The sequence below is a fragment of the Schistocerca cancellata genome, chromosome 5 (assembly GCF_023864275.1).
Source record: "Schistocerca cancellata isolate TAMUIC-IGC-003103 chromosome 5, iqSchCanc2.1, whole genome shotgun sequence".
Taxonomy (NCBI): Eukaryota; Metazoa; Arthropoda; class Insecta; order Orthoptera; family Acrididae; genus Schistocerca; species Schistocerca cancellata.
The window spans coordinates 493,447,654-493,473,457 of record NC_064630.1 but is presented as its reverse complement, the minus strand read 5'-3'; the positions used below and the strand labels follow the sequence as shown (position 1 = coordinate 493,473,457).

The following is a 25,804-nucleotide window of genomic DNA, read 5'->3' as shown; positions in this document are numbered from 1 at the left end:
ACCATGCGTCAATTCGCTGCAGATCCTCCTGCATTTCAGTACAATTTTCCATTGTTACAACCTCTCGATACACCACAGCATCATCTGCAAAAAGCCTCAGTGAACTTCCGATGTCATCCACCAGGTCATTTATGTATATTGTGAATAGCAACGGTGCTATGACACTCCCCTGCGGCACACCTGAAATCACTCTTACTTCAGAAGACTTCTCTCCATTGAGAATGACATGCTGCGTCCTGTTATCTAGGAACTCCTCAATCCAATCACACAATTGGTCTGATAGTCCATATGCTCTTACTTTGTTCATTAAACGACTGTGGGGAACTGTATCGAACGCCTTGCGGAAGTCAAGAAACACGGCATCTACCTGTGAACCCGTGTCTATGGCCCTCTGAGTCTCGTGGACGAATAGCGCAAGCTGGGTTTCACATGACCGTCTTTTTCGAAACCCATGCTGATTCCTACAGAGTAGATTTCTAGTCTCCAGAAAAGTCATTATACTCAAACACAATACGTGCTCCAAAACTCTACAACTGATCGACGTTAGAGATATAGGTCTATAGTTCTGCACATCTGTTTGACGTCCCTTCTTGAAAACGGGGATGACCTGTGCCCTTTTCCAATCCTTTGGAACGCTACGCTCTTCTAGAGACCTACGGTACACCGCTGCAAGAAGGGGGGCAAGTTCCTTCGCGTACTCTGTGTTCGAACTGGTATCCCATCACGTCCAGCGGCCTTTCCTCTTTTGAGCGATTTTAATTGTTTCTCTATCTCTCTGTCATCTATTTTGATATCTACTATTTTGTCAACTGTGCGACAATCTAGAGAAGGAACTACAGTGCAGTCTTCCTCTGTGAAACAGCTTTGGAAAAAGACATTTAGTATTTCGGCCTTTATTTTGTCATCCTCTGTTTCAGTACCATTTTGGTCACAGTGTGTCTGGACATTTTGTTTTGATCCACCTACCGCTTTGACATAAGACCAAAATTTCTTAGGATTTTCTGCCAAGTCAGTACATAGAACTTTACACATACCATCTGCTAACCATGGGTCAGCTATATAAAATAGGAACACTCTGTCACCATAGAAAAATTACAGAACAACAGCATCATGACATTGAAACAATAGCCATTGAAGTTATGGTATAACTATCACGGCTACTTACAAACCACCTAAACAACCTGAGTAAATTCTGTACTTCCCACCTTCCCTCACCCTTGCATATGTATAGGGGACTTTAACAGCCATCACACAAATTGGGACTACAGCAACACTGATGAAAATGGTGAAAAACTAGCCCAGTGGATAGAAAAAGATGATCTATATGTGAGATATGATTCCAAGGACCTGAAAACTTTCCAATCTGCAAGATGGAATACAAACACCAACCCAGACTTGTGTATGGTTAACAAGGACACTAATAAAATCCCTGTACCCCACACATAGAAAGTACTAAAGAACTTCCCAAACAGTCAGCACAGGCTTACACTAGTCACATGGGGATAGAATTCCCCCTAGTAAACACCATCAGGAATCCACGATGGAACTTTAACAAAGCAAATTGGCCATTATATACCAAAGAAATTGAAGGCAATATTCAATGCATCAAACCTGAAGTAGAAAACTATAAATGATTTATCAGGATGATTATCACTGCTGCTAAGAGAAACATACCCTGAGGCTATCATAAGGAATATATACCTTGCTGGGATGAAGTCACTGAAAAGCTATATCAAGAGCACAGCAAGAGCAGTGATAACAAAAAGGGAAAAAAATACTAAAATTGTTAAACCAAAAATGGAAACAAAGATAGAAAACATTAAAATCAGAGCTGAACTTTACCCACTCCAGCAGAAAGGCATGGTCACTACTATGGAAATTGGGCTCTGCTTCTACTAAAATCATCAGTGAATCAACCTTAAGGGCCTCACAGATAGTACAGCACATTAAACAATGAGCTGAAAATGTTCCTCTCGACCAAACAGCTACAGCTGAAGTAAAGAAAGGGTTAAACGAAATGGCCAGAAATCTGCAACCTCACCCCTGTTACTCAAACACTTTCACAGAGTTAGAAATAAAGACATTAGGAGTCTCAAAAATAGGAGAACCGCTGGCATGGATAAGATCTTTCCAGAATTCATCAAACACCTAGGGAAGAACAGCACCACTTGGCTAAGAGATTTTCACAACAACTTTTTCAACACCGGGATGATCCCACAGCAGTTTAAAGTAGCTCACATTATAGCAGTACTCAAACCAGGTAAATCACCCAAAGAACCAGCAAGCTATCACCCAGTAGCATTACTGAGCATAAGCTACAAATTGCTGGAATGACTCATACACAACCGTATCTATATGGCTGTAGATGAAGTGATAGCACCGTTCCAGGTAGGCTTCCACAATAACTGTAGCAGCTGTCAGCAAGTACTGGCTTTGACATCATACATAGAAGCTGGCTTTCAAAGAGGACTGAAACCATCAGTGGCATTCATAGACTTAACAGCTGCCTACGATACTGTTGGGCTGGATGGGCTCATGCTGAAACTGAAGAAATCGATCCCATGCCTTCTGCTCACGACTCTCCTGAAGAACATGCTCACCAGTCGCCACTTTAAAGTGACGAGTGGAATGGTCGTAATTAACTTTTTTAAAAATCAAGAATGGACTACCTCAAGGCTTAGTTGTAGCACCACTACTATTCAACCTTTATATCAACAATATGTCTAACACAGTGAGCATAAAATTCAGATACACTGACAACCTGACCATAGCAGTGCAAAGAAAATGTCTTGAACAACGGGGCAAAGACTTTAACGGGTGACCTTGAAGCTCTTAACAAATACTACATAAGGTGGCATCTGCATCTAAACCCTTCTAAGACAGAAGTCTGTGCTTTTCACCTCGACAATAAAGCCGCCAAAGAAAGTCTGACCATGTTATATGACCAACAGAGGGCGAAACACAACTTCCGTTCCAAATATTTGGTCGTAACACTGGACAGGATACTGACCTACAAAGGACACCATAAAAATGTTGGTCAGAAGCTCAAAGCACAGAATAATATTACTCAGAAATTGGCAGGTAGTTCTGGGGGGCCAGATACATCAACTGTGCAAACAGCAGCGATCCCCCTGCGGGTCCGGGGTGAGAATAGGCCCGAGGTATTCCTGCCTGTCATAAGAGGCGACTAAAAGGAGTTTCAACCGTTTTGGCCTTCCTTGTGATGGTCCCCCTTGGGGTTTGACCTCCATTTTTCCAAATTCTACAGAAGTACGAGCCTTTTGGGGAAGGACGCCTTACGTGGTGTACCACTGGTCCTCAGTGCACTAAGACCTTGGCACTCAGCATTGTAACGGCGTTGTCACCATACCCACTATTCCTCAAATTGGGCCTAAACGCCTGATGGGTTGTACAAGTTACGCCCATAATGCGTCCCCATCTGCACCTACGATCATGATGGACTTTCCATGGCACCCGAAATCCAGCACGGTAGCCAGTCCGTTGTGGTGGGGTCGTCATGTACCCTCTAGGTTGTAGCCCCCTGACAACACAGGGATCGTACTGCCGATACCTGAGCTGCCCCCTCCCCATGTCGGCCAAGGAGTAGATGCCCGTCTCCTTGGGACATCAGGACTCCCGGCAACGGTTATCCTGCCAGGTGGCCCTTGCTGAGGCTGGGTGGCGCCCGTGGGGAGAGCCCCTGGTCGGAGTGGGTGGTATCGGGGCGGACATTTCGCAGATGAAACGTCAACACGTATCAGGTCGCTCTGCGGCCGAGTCTTTCAAAAGGAAAGGTACTGTCTCTGGCTCTGGTTCTCCTGCCCTTTCCCCCTTGGCCACTCCCTAGGAGGAGGGACAGGCCCGCCGGCTTGGGGCGAAGTACTTCCCCCGCTATTTGGTCTGTTCCCGAACCGATGGGGGGACGTTCGCCACCTCCGAGCCCATGTTCTTTGTTCAGCACATCGAGGACATCTTCGGGAAAATCGAGGCTCTCAGTAAGATGCGTTCGGGGTCCGTTCTTATAAAGACCACCTCCGCCACACAGTCGGCGGCGCTCCAGGCGTGCGACCGACTAGGGGACATCCAAGTGTCCATTGTCCCGCATCTGGCACTGAATAGGACGCAGGGGGTTATTTTTCATCGGGACCTCCTGCTGCAATCTGATGAGAAGCTCAGGGCCAACCTGGAGCGCCGAGGCGTGCATTTCGTCCGGCGAGTCCAGCGCGGCCCCAAAGACCGTCGCTTCGACACCGGGGTGACCAGCTCTTCCCCTGTCTCGTTCCCCCTCTTTTTTGACTTGCGATGGCCTTGTTACATTGGAACATAAGAGGTATTCGATCTAATCAGGAGGAATTACAACTGCTCCTCCGCCTGCACTGTCCGCTCGTCCTTGGTCTCCAGGAAACCAAGTTGCGCCCGACTGACCGTATTGCCTTTACCCACTATACCTCGGAGCGGTATGACCTCACCCCTGTGGACGGTATCCCAGCTCATGGTGGGGTCATGTTGCTTGTTCGGGACGATGTCTATTACCATCCCATCCCATTGACCACCCCACTCCAAGCAATAGCTGTCCGTATTACTCTTTCTGCTTTTACTTTTTCAGTTTGTACCATCTACACTCCATCGTCATCCGCAGTTAGTCGGGCTGACATGATGCACTTGATTGTTCAGCTTCCTCCACCGTTTTTATTGTTTGGCGACTTCAATGCCCATCATCCCCTTTGGGGCTCTCCTGCATCCTGTCAAAGAGGCTCACTCTTGGCGGATGTCTTCAACCATCTCAATCTTGTCGGTCTCAATACTGGCGCCCCGACTTTCCCCTTGGACTCTACTCATACCTACTCCCACTTGGACCTCTTGATCTGTTCTACCACTCTTGCCCGTCGGTTCGAGTGGTATGTCCTTTCTGACACCTATTCGAGCGACCACTTCCCCTGTGTCGTTCGTCTCCTGCACCACACCCCATCCCCACGTCCTTTGAGCTGGAACATACCGAAAGCTGACTGGGGACTTTACTCCTCCCTGGCGACCTTTCCGGACCACGATTTTCTCAGTTGTGACAGTCAGGTCGAATACCTCACGGCTGTTATCATCAATGCTGCCGAACGTTCCATTCCTCGTACTACCTCTTCTTCACATCGCGTTTCCGTCCCCTGGTGGAATGAGGCTTGTAGAGGCGCTATCCGTGCTCGACGACGTGCTTTACGCACCTTTCGCCGCCATCCTATGTTGGCGAATTGTATTGGATACAAACGACTCCGAGTGCATTGCCGTAGAGTCATCAAAGACAGCAAAAAAGCTTGTTGGGCCTCTTTCACCAGCTCCTTTAACAGTTTTACTCCCTCTTCTGTCATCTGGGGTAGCCTGCGCCGGCTGTCGGGCATTAAGGCCCACTCCTCGGTACCTGGCCTGACCTCAGGTAATGAGGTCCTTGTTGATCCTGTGGCTGTCTCCCAACGCCTTCAGCCGGTTTTTCGCGGAGGTTTCAAGCTCCGCCCATTACCACCCTGCCTTCCTTCCCAGGAAAGAGGCAGAAGAGGCTCGGCGACCTTCCTTCCACTCGCTGAATCTGGAAACTTATAATGCCCCCTTTACTATGCGGGAACTCAAACGTGCGCTTGCACTGTCCGGGTCCTCTGCTCCGGGGCCAGATGCCATTCACGTTCAGATGCTGGCACACCTTTCTCCGGCGGGCAAAAGCTTCCTTCTTCGTACCTACAATCACGTCTGGACCGAAGGTCAGGTCCCCATGCGTTGGCGTGATGCCATCGTTGTTCCTATACCCAAACCCGGGAAGGATAGACACCTTCCTTCTAGTCACCGCCCCATTTCTCTTACAAGCTGTGTCTGTAAGGTGGTGGAGCGCATGGTTAATGCTCGGTTAATCTGGATTCTTGAATCTCGACGGCTACTTACCAATGTCCAATGCGGCTTTCGTTGCCGCCGCTCCGCTGTTGACCACCTTGTGACCTTGTCGACATTCATCATGAACAACTTTTTGCGAAGGCGCCAAACGGTAGCCGTGTTCTTCGATTTGGAGAAGGCTTATGATACCTGTTGGAGAGGAGGTATCCTCCGCACTATGCACAGGTGGGGCCTACGCGGTCGCCTGCCCCTTTTTATTGATTCCTTTTTAACGGATCGGAAGTTAAGGTACGTGTGGGTTCCGTATTGTCCGACGTTTTCCTCCAGGAGAACGGAGTGCCTCAGGGCTCCGACTTGAGCGTAGCCCTTTTTGCCATCGCGATCAATCCAATTATGGATTGCATTCCACCTAATGTCTCAGGCTCTCTCTTTGTCGATGACTTTGTGATCTACTGCAGTGCCCAGAGAACATGCCTCCTGGAGTGCTGCCTTCAGCATTGTCTAGACAGCCCATACTCATGGAGCGTGGCAAATGGCTTCCGGTTCTCTGAAGAGAAGACGGTTTGTATCAACTTTTGGCGATATAAAGCGCTCCTTCTGCCATCCTTACATCTCGGTCCCGTTGTTCTCCCATTCGTGGAAACAACTAAGTTTCTAGGGCTCACATTGGACAGGAAACTTTGTCGGTCTCCGCATGTCTCTTATTTGGCGGCCCATTGTACACGTTCCCTTAATATCCTCAGAGTTCTTAGTGGTTCATCTTGGGGAGAGGATCGCACTGTCCTGCTTAGCTTGTATCGGTCCATAGTCTGATCGAAGCTGGATTATGGGAGCTTTGTCTACTCGTCTGCTCGGCCATCCCTCTTACGTCGTCTCAACTCCATCCACCATCGGGGGTTACGTCTTGTGATCGGAGCCTTCTACACTAGTCCTGTCGAGAGTCTTTATGCTGAAGCTGCCGAATTACCATTGACCTACCGGTGCGACATACTGCTGTGTCGGTATGCCTGCCGGCTGTTGTCAATGCCCGACCACCCCTCTTATCAGTCCTTCTTCGGCGATTCTCTCGACCGTCAGTACGGGTTGTATGTGTCTGCCCTGCTGCCCCCCGGAGTCCGCTTCCGTCGCCTGCTTCGACGATTGGATTTTGCCCTCCCTACCACCTTCAGAGAGGGTGAGAGCCAGACACCACCTTGGCTCCAGGCTCCGGTTCATATTTATCTCGACCTCAGCTCACTCCCGAAGGAGGGTACTCCGGCTGCAGTGTATTGCTCACTGTTTGTCGAACTTTGTGCTCGACTTGCTGGTCACACCTTTATTTACACCGATGGCTCCAAAACTGATGATGGTGTCGGCTGTGCCTTTGTCGTCGGGGCCGCCACCTTTAAATACCGGCTCCTCAACCAATGTTCCAGCTTTACGGCCGAGCTTTTTGCTCTCCATCAGGCCATTCAGTATGCCCGCTGCCGCCGCCATTCATCGTATGTACTCTGCTCTGACTCACTTATGTACTCTGCTCTGACTCACTCAGTGCTCTTCAGTCTTGGAGCTCCCTATCCGGTCCATCCCTTGGTTCAACGGATCCAGCAGTCCCTCCATTCTTTCGCTGATAATGGTTCTCCTGTCAGCTTTCTGTGGGTTCCCGGACATGTAGGAGTGCCTGGGAATGAGGCTGCAGATGCTGCAGTCAAGGCTGCAGTCCTCCTGCCTCAGCCTGCCTCCCATTGTGTCCCGTCATCTGACGTTCGTGGGGTTGTTTGTAAGAGGCTTGTGTCGTTGTGGTGGGATGCTTGGTCATCCCTCCAAGGAAACAAGCTCCGGGCAGTAAAACCGCTCCCAAATGCTTGGACAACATCCTCCCAACCATCTCGGCGAGAAGAGGTCCTTCTGACCAGGTTGCGGGTTGGGCATTGCCGGTTTAGCCACCGCTACCTGCTCTCCGGTGACCCAGCCCCGCAGTGCCCTTGTGGTCAAGCATTAACAGTGCGCCATGTTTTATTGTCGTGTCCCCGCTTCGGTCAATCTCGTGTTGTCCTGTCCCTGCCATCCACTTTACCGGATATTTTAGCTGATGACACTCGAGCAGCTGCTCGTGTTCTGCGTTTTATAACTTTGACTGGCTTGTCCAAAGACATCTAACTTATTTTATCTGCATCTTTGTCAGGACTCTCTGGTGTCCCCCCCTCCCCTTGAGCTTTACTAGATTCCATGTGCTCTAACAACTGTGACTGGGCGCTAATGACCTCAGTAGTTGAGCGCCCTTAAACCCAAAAAAAAAAAAGAAGAAGAAGAAAAAGAAAGGCGACATGAATAGTCTACACCACTGCAGAATACTGTGCTCCTGTCTGGAGGAAAAGTCACCATACCAACATGGTAGATATGCAGCTCCACAATACCATGCGTATTATCACTGGGACATTAAAATCTACCCCAGTACCATGGCTCTCCGCCATCTTCAACATAGCACTGCTAAAACTAAATGGCAAAAAATATCTGTTAAAGAATGGGAAAAAATTAACACAAGTAGATGACACAAAATACCTACCTATTCAAGACGTCATTAGAAATTTACCAAATCACTGATTGAAGACCCGAAACCCAATGTGAAATAACCACTACATAAGAGGCAAGGATAGCTTCAACCTTACAGATGCTTGGAAAAAGGAGTGCACGAACTCAGTCAGTAATTATCACTTTATAGTTCACCCCTCAAAAGCACTAAAAGGGTTTGACTTTGCGAGGAAAGACTGGGTTAAGCTCACCTGTATCCGAAGTGGCCACACTTGATGTAAGGCCACTTTCTATAAATGGGGATTCGTAGATAACCCAAGCTGTAACCTGAACAAACTCTGGACCACATCACAAGAGTGTACTCTACTACGAAATTTAGTGGATCAGAAGAGGGCTTCATAGAATCCATACCTCAAGCTATGAAGTGGATCCAAGACCTGTACATCGATGTGTAACCAATAGCTTCTTGTCTCGCATGATACATGTCACATATCTGTATATCATATCACATTGACCATTTGCATGTATAAGAAATATTCTATTTACTAGTTCATTATTTTAAATATATTTGTGTATATATTCCTTTGCATTGTAATGACAATTTGTGTATATATGCTGCTGGCATGTCATACAATAAATATATCTTGCACATTGATGTCTTATGGAATAATATTCTGGGGTTACTCCTCACATGAAGAAACAGTATTCACCACACAAAAGAAAGTAATTATAATCATGGGCGGAGTTCACATGTGTACAGCTTACAGGTACCTCATTAATCAGCTGTGAATATTAACCACGGGCGTAGACTAAATTTATTCTCTTACGAAATTTGTTATCAAGAATCCATTAAAGTTTGAGAATAATAGACATTCACAAGTACAACACTAGAAGGAAAAGTAATCTGCATTTCCCTTTTAGTGAATCTAACATAAATTGGTGAAAGATGCAACTATAAAACTCTTTAGCAATCTACCCATGGATATAAAATATCTCGCAGATTGCAAAAATGTTTTCAAATGTAGACGAAAGATATTTCTCCTTAAGAACTCCTTCTATATCATAGAGAAATTCATGAGTAGAGATAGTCATTAAAAACTCTAAATGGCCAGCACATAGATATATAAATATTAATTTTTATATATTTTTAAATTGTGTAAGTGTTTGATGTTTGTTCTGTTGCTGTTTTCCAAATCATAATGTTTATCATGAATATTAAGTATTTGACAGGGTACTAACTACATGATCTATGCAACATTTGCCCAGTTTTAGTGTTTCTTAGGACCTTTATACTCTTTAACCCTAAATAAACAGATAGAAAGATGAAAATAAAATACTGGCACTTGGTGGTGATTAGTATTAGAGAGACTGGAGTAAAGTAAAGCTGGAGTAAAGTAGGGTGTTAGTAATTGTTTTGCGTATTTCATCTGTTGTAATTGTTTGTTGCTTGAAAGTGTAAAGTTTTCAGTTTGGATTGCCACCATTACATAAAAAGTTCTCATGAACACTTTACACCAAAAAGCAGTTCCATCTGTTTTCTATATTTAGAGCTGAAGGTTGAATATGTGTGACACTTGTTAAAGAATTCTAAATAATAGCGTGAGTTGTTGACTTGCTTCTGAATGTGGGTTCCCGTTTTTTTTTTTTTTTTTTTTTTTTTTTTTTTTTTTAACAGGACTTCCTTTCATCATTTAGGGAAGTGAAAGAAGCATTAGATGCAATCCATAATGATGTTTCAGCTATGAATGATGCCGTTCAGAGCATGACAGACCGTCTAAAAGCCACCAAAACAAGAACCCAACAGCTAATTGACCAGACTACAAAACTGCAGTCAGATAGGTAAGCATGTTCTGTATTCACCTCAAATTATTCACTGGAAAAGTAACGATACTCCAAAGATATAAGTGTAGCTATTTAGATTAAGGTCTCTTTAATGTGTTTTTCTTGAGTTTTTGTTCCAGTAATAGTGTTGGCCAGGTGGGAAGTCTTTTTACAATATATCCTTCGTTCCCGTAACCCCCCTAGCCTCAACTTTCTGTATGTGGTGGACCAGCATTCTGAATGAGACGAGATTAATTTTTCAACAGAATATTTAGATTTTCAATTTTTGTTCTTGGTACAGAGTATTTGCAGTACACTAATGAGTCATGACAAGGATTGGGCTGGTTCGTTACTGAATAACACCGCCAACCCACACCTGATTCACATGCTCACCGTTCTCACAATCAGTTATGCTGATTTGGTAATGCATTGGTGAGGCATTGCTGATTTCAGTACACTTCCAAAGTACCCTCAAATAATAAATCAGAGAGCTGTAAATTGTAACGGGTGGCCGCAGGGCGGCCTGATGAGAGTTAGCAGGGACAGATCTTGGCCCCTCTTAGCACTCGGTCCTCGACCTACTCAGATATTTCTTCCCATCCCTTCGCAGTCTGTTGGCAGCCTCCCTGGTGTCTCACTTCGTACCCCTAGTGGAAGATTTTTCTGAATAAATGTAGCACACAACCAATATCTTAAAAGTATCCTACCATTCGTATTTAGTAATTTTATACACTCATAGTAGATGCCCACTTCCTGCAGTATCATTGCCCTTGTCCAGTGCTGGACAATCTGGTATCAGACTGTGGGATCCAAATGCACTGTTCGATCTGGTATAAGAATGTATTTTCCATTGCAGTTGATTGCCGCACTAGGAACTCCCTCGGAGAGAGCTGATTTCACATTGTTGAGCCCGTAGCATCACCTACTTGCTGTAGACAATGTGGAAAGCAGGGCCACACTATGCTGCAAGATGTTTTCCTCTTTTGTGTGGCAGTTAGGTGCACCTATATATGATGTGCTGCATGAAGATGTGTGCAGGTTGCAACATCTTTTGGCCGCAGATAGCCCTTTTATCACACCAGCAGATTCTTTTGTCAGCCAGACAGTGCCATGCTGTATATGCCATTTCTACCCAAGCCAGTGCTGCAGCTACCATGCCTGAAATCAAAGACAGTTGGAACCATTGCCATGGGTCAACACCAGACACTGTATTACGACCAAATCTATGGGAGTCCTGGCTGTTGAACCTGCTGTTAGTGCACCATCGTCAACTACCAATGCTGATGCAGTGCATCAAGCATCAACACCGTTGCTGTTCTCTTCGTCAAAAGTTAAAGTAAATCTTGCTGACCATATGTATTTGCGCTTTCCACCACTTCACTGCAAGCCATTGTTGGACAATCCCATATTTTGTAACTATGCCTGACTTACATCCTTAGCTGCAAAAGAAGCCAGAAGCTTCTGCTAAAAGTTTCAACACATACCTTCTTGATACATTAAATGAACAAAGTAACAAACTTGCCCTCCAGAAACTAGGCTTACAAGAATTGCGTTACAGATTGGAACAAAGGCACAAAACCAGACATAAAGCTAGCCAGACTAAAAGTTCCCCATGGGCCTCTTCAGCTAGTTCTGCAATATCTGTACCAACCATTGTAAGGAGCTTTCCTGCTGTGACTTTTATCCCTACTTTTTCAGGAAAACTGAATGACATTGCCACTATTTTCATACAGCGTTAAAGACATAAAGCATAATTGCTCTTTGACATAGGGCGTAATTGCTCTTTGCCAGATGGGTTTCTGCGAAACATACCGAGGTTAAAGTTTCCGAGTGACACATGCTCCTATGTCGAATCTGCTGATGCATTAAGAGATGCAGAAACATTTGAATCCTTCGTGCTCAGTTTAGCAGAGCACTCTTCACTCAGAAGAGAAGTCAGTTACTATAGAGACTGTTAATCTACACTATAGCAAAAGCCGAATGAAGATTTTGCCACGTCTTATCGCACGTATGTACTGAGACAGGAGGCTACTTGGGATCAGCTGACAATTGAGTCAGCGTCTTCATACACAGACTAAACCCATAGATATGTAGAGGGTGGCTTCACATACTTCGCTACACAAAGCTCTAAGGTTAGCTAAGCGATGCGAGAGGCAGGACAGTTTGTTTCTGCTCCATCACAAAGCAATGAACCACACTCTGTTTTTGTAAATGGCATGCTCTGCAAACATTTTGGAAAACCTAATCATTCAACCAAATATTGTTGACACTATGTTGTACTATTAGGGGCATTCAAAAAGAAATGAGCCGGAGGCTGGAGTGCACAAACCTGTGACAGGAGAGTAATATCGTGGCGTGTGGAATGAGGTGTGGTACCGACCAGAGCATGGAAGTTGACAGCCTGTCCGTAGAGGGCACACTTGCACATTACATGACTATATAGAGCAGCTAGCAACAGCATCCATCAATCATCCAAGCTGCATTGCAAACTGTGATGTGGAGGCATAAAAAGAAGAGCAAAGAGGTGTTGTTCGTTTTCTGACAGCGAAAGTAGGTGGAGGAACGGACATTCATCAACAAATGTCACAAGTGTATGGCAAACACTGCCTGTCCCGTGCAAGGGTCAAGGCGTGACACAAGCGCTTCAGGGAAGGACGGATGTCATTAGCCGATGATGCACTGTCTGGATCACCACAGTGCCTTACCGATGGCATCACCCAGCTGGTGGATGCACTCATTACCCAGGACCACCGAGTGACAGTGAAAGCCATAGCCGCCGTGGTTAGATTGAGCATCAGAAGTGTTCACACCATCGTGAAGGAACAACTGCACATGTGCAAAGTGTGTGCCCAATGGGTGCTCCATAGTCTTCAACCGCACCAGGAAGCACGTTTAATGGCCCACTGTCTTGCTCATCTGCAGCATTATGCTCGGGAAGGGAATGCGTTCCTGGCACGAGTGGTGGTCTTGGGATGCGTCATGGTGTCATTACCAGAATCAAAACGACAAAGTCTCCACTGGAAGCATCCAGCTGATGCATTGATGCATTGTTGTTCTAACCAACACAGGCTCCTCATCTGAAACTCAGTCGTGGACTGACTGTCTCTGGATCAAAAATCAGGCCCTTATATATCATCACAATAATAGGTACTGAAACTACACATTGTTCGAAGTTAAATTTACAGAATATTTTGGTCTTTAAATATGTCTGCTTGTGTCTGTATATGTGTGGATGGATATGTGTGTGTGTGCGAGTGTATACCCGTCCTTTTTTCCCCCTAAGGTAAGTCTTTCCGCTCCCGGGACTGGAATGACTCCTTACCCTCTCCCTTAAAACCCACATCCTTTCGTCTTTCCCTCTCCTTCCCTCTTTCCTGATGAGGCAACAGTTTGTTGCGAAAGCTTGGATTTTGTGTGTATGTTTGTGTTCGTTTGTGTGTCTGTCGACCTGCCAGCACTTTCATTTGGTAAGTCACATCATCTTTGTTTTTAGGTATATTTTTCCTTCGTGGAATGTTTCCTTCTATTATAACCATATATATATATATATATATATATATATATATATATATATATATGATGTGAATATAATAGAGGGAAACATTCCACGTGGGGAAAATATATTTAAAAAGAAAGATGATGAGACTTACCAAACAAAAGCGCTGGCAGGTCGATACACACACAAACATACACACAAAATTCTAGCTTTCGCAACCAACGGTTGCCTCGTCAGGAAAGAGGGAAGGAGAGGGAAAGACAAAAGGATATGGGTTTTAAGGGAGAGGGTAAGGAGTCATTCCAATCCCGGGAGCGGAAGGACTTACCTTAGGGGGAAAAAAGGACAGGTATACACTCGCGCACACACACACACATCCATCCGCATATACACAGACACAAGCAGACATTTGTAAAGGCAAAGAGTTTGGGCAGAGATGTCAGTCGGGACGGAAGTACAGAGGCAAAGATGATGTTGAAAGACAGGTGAGGTATGAGCGGCGGCAGATTGAAATTAGAAATTAGCGGAGATTGAGGCCTGGTGGATAGCGAGAAGAGAGGATATGCTGAAGGGCAAGTTCCCATCTCCGGAGTTCTGACAGGTTGGTGTTAGTGGGAAGTATCCAGATAACCCGGACGGTGTAACACTGTGCCAAGATGTGCTGGCCGTGCACCAAGGCATGTTTAGCCACAGGGTGATCCTCATTACCAACAAATACTGTCTGCCTGTGTCCATTCATGCGAATGGACAGTTTGTTGCTGGTCATTCCCACATAGAACGCTTCACAGTGTAGGCAGGTCAGTTGGTAAATCACGTGGGTGCTTTCACACGTGGCTCTGCCTTTGATCGTGTACACCTTCCGGGTTACAGGACTGGAATAGGTGGTGGTGGGAGGGTGCATGGGACAGGTTTTACACCGGGGGCGGTTACAGGGGTGGAGCCAGAGGGTAGGGAAGGTGGTTTGGGGATTTCATAGGGATGAACTAAGAGGTTACGAAGGTTAGGTGGACGGCGGAAAGACACTCTTGGTGGAGTGGGGAGGATTTCATGAAGGATGGATCTCATTTCAGGGCAGGATTTGAGGAAGTCGTATCCAACAACCTGAAAACAGCTTTTGCATCCCGTAACTACCCTCCCGACCTGGTACAGAAGCAAATAACCAGAGCCACTTCCTCATCTCCTCAAACCCGGAACCTTCCACAGAAGAACCCCAAAAGTGCCCCACTTGTGACAGGATACTTTCCGGGACTGGATCAGATTCTGAATGTGGCTCTCCAGCAGGGATACGACTTCCTCAAATCTTTTTTGTTTGGTAAGTCTCATCATCTTTCTTTTTATATATATATATATATATTATTTAAAAAGAAAGATGATGAGACTTACCAAACAAAAGCGCTGGCAGGTCGATAGACACACAAACAAACACAAACATACACACAAAATCTAGCTTTCGCAACCAACGGTTGCCTCGTCAGGAAAGAGGGAAGGAGAAGGAAAGACAAAAGGATATGGGTTTTAAGGGAGAGGGTAAGGAGTCATTCCAATCCCGGGAGCGGAAAGACTTACCTTAGGGGGAAAAAAGGACAGGTATACACTCGCACACACACACATATCCATCCATACATACAAGACACAAGCAGACATTTTGTGTATGTTTGTGTTTGTTTGTGTGTCTATCGACCTGCCAGCGCTTTTGTTCGGTAAGTCTCATCATCTTTCTTTTTAAATAATTTTTCCCACGTGGAATGTTTCCCTCTATATGTGTGTGTGTGTGTGTGTGTGTGTGATAGAACACAAGAGCAACAGCTGCTCACAGAATTAGCAACAGTGGAATTTTCTGCAAAACAACACACAAAATGCAGATGCCAGAATGAAATTTTCACTTTGCAGGGGAGTGTGCGCTGATATGAAACTTCCTGGCAGATTAAAACTGTGTGTCGGACCGAGACTCGAACTCGGGACCTTTACCTTTCGCGGGCAAGTGCCCTACCGACTGAGCTACCCAAGCACGACTCGCGCCCGTCTCCTCACAGCTTTACTTCTGCCAGTACCTTGTCTCCTACCTTCCAAACTTCACAGAAGCTCTCCTGCGAACCCTGCAGAACTAGCACTCCTGAAAGAAAGGATGTTGCGGAGACATGGCTTAGCCACAGCCTAGGGGATATTTCCAGAATGAAATTTTCACTCTGCAGCGGAGAGCGCTGATATGAAACTTCCTGGCAGATTAAAACTGTGTGCCGGACCGAGACTCGAACTCGGGACCTTTGCCTGTAGGGTTCGCAGGAGAGCTTAGAGCTTCTGTAAAGTTTGGAAGGTAGGAGACGAGGTACTGGCTGAAGTAAAGCTGTGAGGATGGGGTGTGAGTCGTCCTTGGGTGGCTCAGTTGGTAGAGCACTTGCCCGCGAAAGGCAAAGGTCCCGAGTTCGAGTCTTGGTCCAGCACACAGTTTTAATCTGCCAGGAAGTTTCAAAATGCAGGTGATTTTTGAAACTGGAGATATCAGTGATCCAAATATAATATTTGAAAGTAATTATAACAGTATAGGTCACAAGGCATGTTTATTGAAGGGTGACCTGTTTCAAACATCACATGATCATCATCAGACCTATGGCTGCAATATAATACAGGATATAAATTAGAGGGATACATTATAAGAATTTAAAATTAGCTATAAAATTACAAAATGTAGATATACCCATCTGATGGACAGCAGTTGTGTATGGAGCAGGAACCACTGAATGACGATAGTAAACTGCTGGAGAGAGCTGTACAGCTATTTCTTAAATACTGTAGGCTCCACCTACAGCTGACAGCATGATGTGGGTGTTAGCCAATCGGGTATAATTCAAGAGAATTATGTGCAAATGTACTTATTAGTAAATAAAACATCAAAATTATGTAAAATAATTTTACATTAAAGCAGAAACAGTTCGTCAACATAGCTATTGTAAGGAAATATACTAAAAACTTTAAAAAGGAAACAAACTAACCACATTTGCTGTCTATAGGCTGCCCTCTAGGGGCACGCTGGAAAATAATCACAATGTTGTTGATTTCTATGGAGATCATGGATACCATACCAAAGATCACCGTGAATTCCAAAACTCTTTCACAGTAGAGCATGAAAATAAAAAGAATATCTATTTTCTAGTGCTTACAATTTCAAATCAAAACAGAAAACACTGTTTTGCTATTTGCAGAAAACCAGCATCAACAGATATAATAATTAATGCTACTTCATGTCACATTACTAAATATAAAAAGTATCCTTCAAAACAATGATACATAGGTTATTAAAATTCTCTCTTCAACCTGATGCAGTCCAAAAAGAAACTGGTACTTCAAAACAATTTCTGTTGTCAATAACTGTAGTGCTAGTCAAGTCAGCTTTTTATGTCAAAAATTACAACAAACAAATAGCATTGTTACAAGTTCCAATAGGAAATATACTAAAATAACTTACATGGGACTTTATTGGCGAGTCTAATAAATATCAAAATTCTGACATCTGTAAAATACAGTGCAATGACTGCAATAAGCAATATATTGGAAAAACTGGTTGTAACATTTTAATGTATTTTAGATAGCATACTACTGGTACTGCACTTATCAAATCCTTGTTTGGACAGTGTCTTGATGAACAAGATCACTCTGAAGGTTGCATTTCTAGCAATTTGAAAATTCTACATAATCTACCTAAACAGAAACTTCGTAATATGTTAGAAGAAACCAAAATTACTTTCTTACATCTTAGTACATTGTTATTATAATTAAAAATAATTGGCATATTAGGTCAGTCATGGCACCGCATTTTTCATTTATATTTGTTCTTCTAAAAATCATTTTAATTTATTTATTTTCGACATCACTCAATTTCACCAGGTTATTTTAGAAATGTAGGCATATATTTTTCCTGTAATGTTGGTAGCCTCTCATACCCCCCCTGCGGGTCCGGGGATTAGAATAGGCCCGAGGTATTCCTGCCTGTCGTAAGAGGCAACTAAAAGGAGTCCATCCCCCTCACGGGGGTAGTTAGCACCTGCGTCCGGAGACGGACGGTTCCACGACCTATAATTGTGGTCTTTCTGGTTTTTCACTTCTCGTTTCTTCCTTCCTTTTTTTGGTTCCTTTCTTTGCTCTTCTCCACCTCACTGTCTTCCTTACTCTTTCCCTTGACTTCTCCTTGCCTTCTCATTGCCTTCTTCTCCTTGCCTTCTCATTGCCTTCTTCTCCTTGCCTTCTCATTGCCTTCTTCTCCTTGCCTTCTCATTGCCTTCTTCTCCTTGCTTTCTCATTGCCTTCTTCTCCTTGCCTTCTCTGGTCTCCGCCTCGGCGTTTGAGACAGTCTGTCCTCTTTCTCCCTCTCTCTATTCTTTTTCCTCTTCTTCCTTCCTCCCTGTGCGTGCCTGAAGGCCGACCCACGCGTTCGCACGCGTAGCCGGTGACGGGGTAACGCGTAAGTCCCCGCCCTGGGTAGACATGTAAGGCACGCGCGTACCCCCTGGTAAAGGCCAGGCCCGGGGAGGGGTGATTGCCTGAGCTGATACCTTCTGACCATACCGATTGGTCCCTCCGTCTGTTTCTCGGGAGGTGTGACCTGAGGTGTAAACATTCACCTAAGGCGGGAGTGCCCTCTGAGAGGGTCCCCACAAGGAAGGAGCGCGCCATCGGAGACGCTGGCAATCATGGGGGATTCCTCCGCAATGGATTCTACTCCATCACTTTCGACTTCTGCCCAAAAACAGAAACGTGACCAGCCACCAGTGACAGAAGTACTACCGCCTGCCCCACAGTTCCTTGTCGTTTCTCGATCTGAGGACGGAAAGGATTTTTCCTCTGTCAACCCTTTCGTTATCCAGAAGGGCGTAGATGCCATAGCCGGATCTGTCAAATCTTGTACCAGGTTGCGTAACGGTACCTTATTACTAGAAACTGAGAGTGCCTTTCAGGCACAAAAACTGCTTCGGGCCACACTCCTGTACACGTTCCCTGTCCGGGTGGAGGCCCACCGAACTTTGAATTCGTCTCGTGGTGTAGTCTGTACTAGCTCCCTCGACGGATTGACTGACAAGGAGATTCAATCTTTCCTCGCTGAGCAGGGCGTGACGGCTGTCCATAGGGTCATGAAAAAGCTCAACAATGACCTTGTACCGACCCAGACACTTTTCTTGACCTTCGATAGTGTTAAGCTGCCATCGCGCATCAAGGCGGGCTACGAGGTTATTTCTGTTCGCCCCTATGTCCCGACACCTACGCGCTGCTACCAGTGTCAGCGTTTCAATCACACTCGACAGTCTTGTTCCAATGCGGCTAAATGTGTCACTTGTGGCAGGGATGCCCATGAGGGTGACTGTCCACCTCCGTCTCCTCGTTGTGTGAACTGTCAGGGTGACCATGCCGCATCCTCCTGCGACTGTCCTGTCTATAAGGAAGAACGCTGTATCCAAGAAATTCGGGTCAAAGAGGAAGTGTCCACCTCGGCTGCTCGCAAGCTATTGGCTAGTAGGAAGCCCGCGCTGCTCCCAGCGGGGAAATACAGTACTGTCCTCGCCTCTCCTCGGACTACCAGGGAGGCAGCAACCCAGACATGTGATCTGACCTTCAGCACCACGGTCGTCCGTTCGGCCAGTGCTAAGATCGCGCAGTCGACGTCTCCTCTTCCTCCCATCACCCCACAGACACCAGCCCCTTCATCAGCTTCTGCTAAGACGAAGACCCCGAAGTCAGATGCACGGGCCTTCAAGAAGGAACCATCCCGTGCAGACTTCCTACGTACCTCGACCTCCCAGCCTTCGACCGGTACTTCCACCAAACGTCCTTCCAAAAAGGCTCATAGGAAGCACAGTTCTCCTTCTCCGCCACGGCGCATTTCTTCTCCTGCGCCACCCAGCGGTTGCCGCCCCAGGCCGTCATCCGTTTCGCCTGGCCGCACCGCTGGTAGCCGTACATCTGGCCGTTCACTGGCGGAGGAAGCTCCCCCTCCCGGCCATCCTCCTGAGATGGCCGATGAACCTATCGACCCAATGGACGATGACTGTCCGCCTACTGATAGCGGCGGCAGTGCTCGCTCGAAGCCAGGCCCTCAGCGGCCTTCGAGGTGACCCCTTCTTTCATCTTCCTTTTCTTACGATGGCACTTATTCACTGGAATATTCGCAGCATTCGCTCCAACCGAGAGGACCTGAAGTTGCTGCTCCGCTTGCACCGTCCACTCGTCGTAGCCCTCCAGGAAACGAAGCTACGCCCATGCGATCAAATTGCCTTGGCACACTACACCTCTGTGCGTTTTGACCTACCCCCTATGGTGGGTATCCCAGCTCATGGAGGGGTTATGTTGCTGGTCCGGGATGATATTTACTACGATCCCATCACGTTGCACACCGGCCTGCAGGCAGTTGCCATCCGCATTACTCTCCCCACTTTTACGTTTTCCTTCTGTACCGTTTACACTCCATCGTCATCTGCCGTTACCAGGGCAGACATGATGCAACTTATTTCTCAGCTACCTGCACCATTTTTGTTAACTGGAGACTTCAATGCCCACCATCCCCTTTGGGGCTCTCCAGCATCCTGCCCGAGGGGCTCCTTGTTAGCAGACCTTTTCAACCAGCTCAATCTTGTCTGCCTCAATACTGGCGCCCCTACTTTTCTTTCGGACACATCTCACACCTATTCCCATTTAGACCTCTCTATATGTACTCCCCAACTTGCACGCCGGTTTGAGTGGTATGCACTTTCTGATACATATTCGAGCGACCACTTCCCGTGTGTTATCCATCTCCTGCAGCATACCCCCTCTCCGTGCTCCTCTAGTTGGACCATCTCCAAGGCAGACTGGGGGCTCTTCTCTTCCAGGGCGACTTTTCAGGATCAAACCTTCACAAGCTGCGATCGTCAGGTCGCACACCTCACGGAAGTCATTCTCGCTGCTGCTGAATATTCCATCCCTCACCCTACTTCTTCTCCACGTCGCGTACCGGTCCCCTGGTGGTCTGCAGCATGTAGAGACGCTTTACATGCTCGTCGACGTGCTTTACGCACCTTTAAACGCCACCCTACAGTGGCGAATTGTATCAATTATAAACGATTACGTGCTCAGTGCCGTCGTATTATTAAAGAAAGCAAGAAAGCCAGCTGGGCTGCTTTCACAAGCACCTTCAACAGTTTTACTCCTTCTTCTGTTGTCTGGGGTAGCCTGCGCCGGCTATCTGGCACTAAGGTCCACTCACCAGTTTCTGGCTTGAAGGTCGCGAATGACGTCCTTGTGGCCCCTGAGGCTGTCTCCAATGCCTTCGGCCGCTTTTTCGCAGAGGTTTCGAGCTCCGCTCATTACCACCCTGCCTTCCTCCCCCGCAAACAGGCAGAGGAGGCTAGGCCACCTGACTTCCGCTCCTCGAATTGTGAAAGTTATAATGCCCCATTCACCATGCGGGAACTCTAAAACGCACTTGGCCGATCACGGTCCTCCGCTCCAGGGCCTGATTCTATTCATATTCAGATGCTGAAGAACCTTTCTCCTGCGGGTAAAGGTTTTCTTCTTCGTACATACAATCACATCTGGATTGAGGGACATGTTCCCGCATGCTGGCGCGAGTCTATTGTTGTCCCGATTCCTAAGCCGGGGAAGGACAAGCACTTGCCTTCCAGTTATCGACCTATCTCGCTTACCAGCTGTGTCTGTAAAGTGATGGAGCGAATGGTTAACTCTCGATTGGTTTGGCTGCTCGAGTCTCGACGCCTACTTACCAATGTACAATGTGGATTTCGTAGGCGCCGCTCTGCTGTTGACCATCTGGTTACCTTGTCGACCTCCATTATGAATAACTTCTTGCGGAAGCGCCCGACCGCGGCTGTGTTCTTTGATTTGGAGAAGGCTTACGACACCTGTTGGAGGGCGGGCATTCTCCGCAACATGCATACATGGGGCCTTCGCGGTCGCCTCCCTCTTTTTATTCGTTCCTTTTTAATGGATCGACAGTTCAGGGTACGTGTGGGTTCTGTCCTGTCCGACACCTTTCGCCAGGAGAATGGGGTGCCACAGGGCTCAGTTTTGAGCGTCGCTCTCTTCGCCATCGCGATCAATCCAATAATGGATTGCCTCCCAGCTGATGTATCAGGCTCCCTTTTTGTGGACGACTTTACCATCTATTGCAGCGTGCAGTGTACACGTGTCCTGGAGCGCTGTCTTCAGCGTTCTCTTGACCGTCTTTACTCCTGGAGTGTCGCCAATGGCTTCCGTTTTTCTGCCGAGAAGACGGTCTGTATTAACTTCTGGCGCTACAAAGAGTTTCTCCCACCGTCCTTACGACTCGGTCCCGTTGCTCTCCCAATCGTGGAGACAACCAAATTTTTAGGCCTTACATTTGACAGGAAACTTAGCTGGTCTCCACATGTGTCATATTTGGCCGCCCGTTGTACCCGTTCTTTAAATGTCCTCCGTGTTCTCAGTGGTATGTCGTGGGGAGCGGATCGAACTGTCCTACTTCGTCTATATCGGTCGATCGTCCGCTCCAAGCTGGATTATGGGAGCTTCGTATACTCCTCTGCACGGCCATCCATCTTACGCCGCCTCAACTCCATACAACATCGGGGCTTACGACTTGCGATCGGAGCATTTTATACTAGTCCCGTTGAGAGTCTTCATGCTGACGCTGGCGAATTGCCACTCACCTACCGGCGCGATATACTGCTTTGTCGGTATGCCTGTCGGCTACTGTCAATGCCCGACCATCCGTCTTATCGTTCCTTTTTTGACGACTCTCTCGACCGTCAATACGGGTTGTATGTCTCTGCCCTGCTACCCCCTGGAGTTCGCTTTCGTCGCCTCCTTCAACACCTTAATTTTTCACTCCCTGCAACCTTTCGAGTGGGCGAGAGCCACACGCCACCTTGGCTCCAGGCTCAGGTCCGCGTTCACCTTGACCTCAGCTCGCTCCCAAAAGAGGTTACCCCCGGTTCGGTCTACCACTCCCGTTTTTTGGAACTTCGTTCGAAGTTCATCAACATGACTTTCATTTATACAGATGGCTCTAAGACCAATGACGGGATCGGGTGTTCCTTTATTGTCGGGGCACAACGTTTCAAATACCGGCTCCATGGCCATTGTTCGGTCTTCACAGCTGAGCTCTTTGCCCTCTACCAGGCTGTTCTTTACATCTGCCGCCACCGACATTCTGCTTATGTCATCTGCTCCGACTCCCTGAGCGCCATCCAGAGCCTCAGTGATCCGTACCCGGTTCACCCTTTCGTACACCGGATCCAACGCTCTCTTCAGCAGCTGGTGGACGTCGGTTCTCCGGTTAGCTTTATGTGGGTTCCTGGCCATGTCGGTATCCCTGGGAACGAAGCTGCAGATGCCGCGGCCAAGGCTGCGGTCCTCCAGCCTCGGACAGCTTCTTGTTGTGTCCCTTCGTCCGATTTTAGCAGGGTCATTTGTCGGCGCATTGTGTCGCTGTGGCATGCCGATTGGGCTGCACTTACAGACAACAAGCTTCGGGCCTTAAAACCTCTTCCCGTGGCTTGGACGTCCTCCTCACGCCCTTCTCGGCGGGAGGAGGTAGTTTTGGCCCGGTTAAGAATTGGACACTGCCGGTTCAGCCATCGCCATCTGCTGACGGCTGCGCCAGCGCCATTCTGCCCATGTGGGCACTTGCTGACGGTTCGACACATTTTAATGTCCTGTCCATATTTTAACACACTGCGTCTAGATCTTAATCTGCCAAGTACTTTCGATGCCATTTTAGCGGATGACCCACGAGCAGTTGCTCGTGTTCTTCGTTTTATCAATTTGACAAACCTCTCTCAGGACATTTGATGAAACTGTTTTTTAATCCTATGCCTGTCAGTCTGTCTTTTATCGTGTTTTCCCTTTTAGTTGTTGTTGTCCACTTGTGCCTCGCGGTGCATTCTTAGAGTAGTCAGGGGGCTAATGACCATTGAAGTTGTGCGCCCTAAAACCACAAAAAAAAAAAAAAAAAAAAAAGCCTCTCATACCACTCTTGTTACTATTTGCTACAATGTTACAATCTACAGGTATTAATATAGATTGATTCATACATTAATGGCTACTGCTTATTTATATCCTGGGCCAGCATCTTTGGAGCATTATCTATTTCATTTATCAATGTTTATGGCTGCTTCAGTGGAAACCGCCTAAGATCAGCATCCTCCGTCTCCATAGTAACTAACTGCTTCGTATATCTATGGAAAGTCGTCTACTGGACATCACCTATCGATATTCACAGCCATCTCTTTAGAAATTTCCCTGATGCTACATCTTTGGTATGGCGTCCATCATCTCCATACAAACCAACAACATTGTAATTATTTTCCAGCGTACCCCTCAAGGGCAACCTATAGACAACAAATGTGATATTTGTTTGTTTCCTTTTTGAAGCTTTTAGTATATTTGACAATAGCTGTTTTAACAAACTGTTTCTTCTTTAATATAAAATAATTTTACATAATTTTGATGTTTTATTTATTAATAAGTACATCTTTTTGTACATAATTCGAATCATACCTGATTGCCTAACACATCATGCTGTCAGCTGTAGGTGGAGCCTCCAGCATTTAAGAAATAGCTACACTGCTCTCTCCATCAGTTGACTATTGTCATTCAGCAGTCCCTGCTTCCTAAACAACCATTGTTCATTAAAATGGGTATATCTATGTTTTGTAAGGTTATAGCTAATTTTATTACATTACAGCTGTAGGTCTGAAGACAATCATGTGATGATTGAAACTGGTCACCTTTTAGCAAATGTGCCTTGCGATCTAGACTGTTATAATTACTTTCGAAAATGCAGCTCCACTGTGGGGAAACAGTAGTGGAGCAGTCCTCGCCAGCTATCCTCGCCTCCCGTCAAGAGTAATTAATCCTGTTCAATATGGAAATGCGTACGAGGTGGCTAATGTCATTTTAGAAGGTAGGATCAGGGGAAGGCCTGTCTAAGTGTTTAGTAGGCACAGGGCTCAAATTTGAATATTGTTTTCTTATAGTGACAAGTGTGTGTACAGGCTGCTTCTGTGGGCCACTTGAGAACACTGGTTCGTACCGATTCGGAATAGTATACTGTACTTGGTACCATAACCTACTGTGGTTACGCTTTCTGCTATAATCGTACATTTCTCTCAAAATTATCAAGTTACTTTAACTGACAGCAGACTTCTATTCAACAATTCTTCCACACCCACTATTAGGTTCATTTTACTTACATACATAATAAAAATTTAAAATCTTTTCTTCTGTATTTGCCTGAAATACTTTTTGTGCTGCCATAATCGACAGCTTGCCTACGCTGCCTAATAAACAAAAGCTTGCCTTCTGCAATCAATTGATAAATTACTAGTTCCAGAGCAAGGCCAAATTACTCTTAATCATGCCTCTGTGCACATCGCCAATTGGAATACACAAGAATACATGCATGGAGTGATTATACCCAGTTTCATATCTGTCCCATCAACTCTTGTTTTCTGTGGACTGGCCATATGGATCACATATAACACGGGGTATTGTTAAGTGATTCAAATCACCAAAACCAGCTGTACCCAAGCAGCAGTCATCAGGTGACTCTCATAACTAAAGACATTTTGAAATATGTTGTCACACCTGGGATCGTCTCCATGCCACCACACCACCCATCAGCACACCACTTCAATTGACCACATATTACCATTGTTGTTAACTAAAATTGCCCAGTTCAGATATCAAAATTTATTGTAAACAAGATAGAATTACTAACTTTGTACCCTTGTCCCTTGTTTTCTATCTTCAAAAATTATAACATTTTTTAGTAAACACCAAGGGAGCACTTTCCATATATTTAATCATTCCAATCATTTGAATAGTTCAACCATTTTATTTGCAGCCTCGAAAGGAAGTAAACTGCTCCTATGGAAAGGGATGGAAATATACATGGTTGGCTAATAGGCTGAATGGAAGCAGCTTCATTTTTCATACAACATTTCAATTTTTGTTTTTCTGTTTTTATACTCTGTACAGAGTAACTGCATTTTACTGAAGAGTCATGACCAGTCTCGGACTGGTATGGTACCAGAGACATCTGCCAACCCATGCCTTATTCACATGCACACCGTTCTTATAGTC

General features: G+C 46.1%; 1 protein-coding gene across 4 annotated transcripts in view; it reads left to right on the top strand.

Annotated features, from left to right (window-relative positions):
• The window catches only part of LOC126187477 (conserved oligomeric Golgi complex subunit 6), a 124,549-nt gene that overhangs the window by 8,705 nt on the left and 90,040 nt on the right, over positions 1 to 25,804 (top strand). For 2 of the 4 annotated variants that reach the window (XM_049928579.1, XM_049928580.1), the window contains exon 2: positions 10,055 to 10,218. In XM_049928579.1, the coding sequence (XP_049784536.1) occupies positions 10,055 to 10,218 (164 nt within the window). The remainder of the gene's footprint in view (positions 1 to 10,054; positions 10,219 to 25,804) is intronic. The other 2 variants (XM_049928582.1, XM_049928581.1) reach the window with 1 other exon arrangement.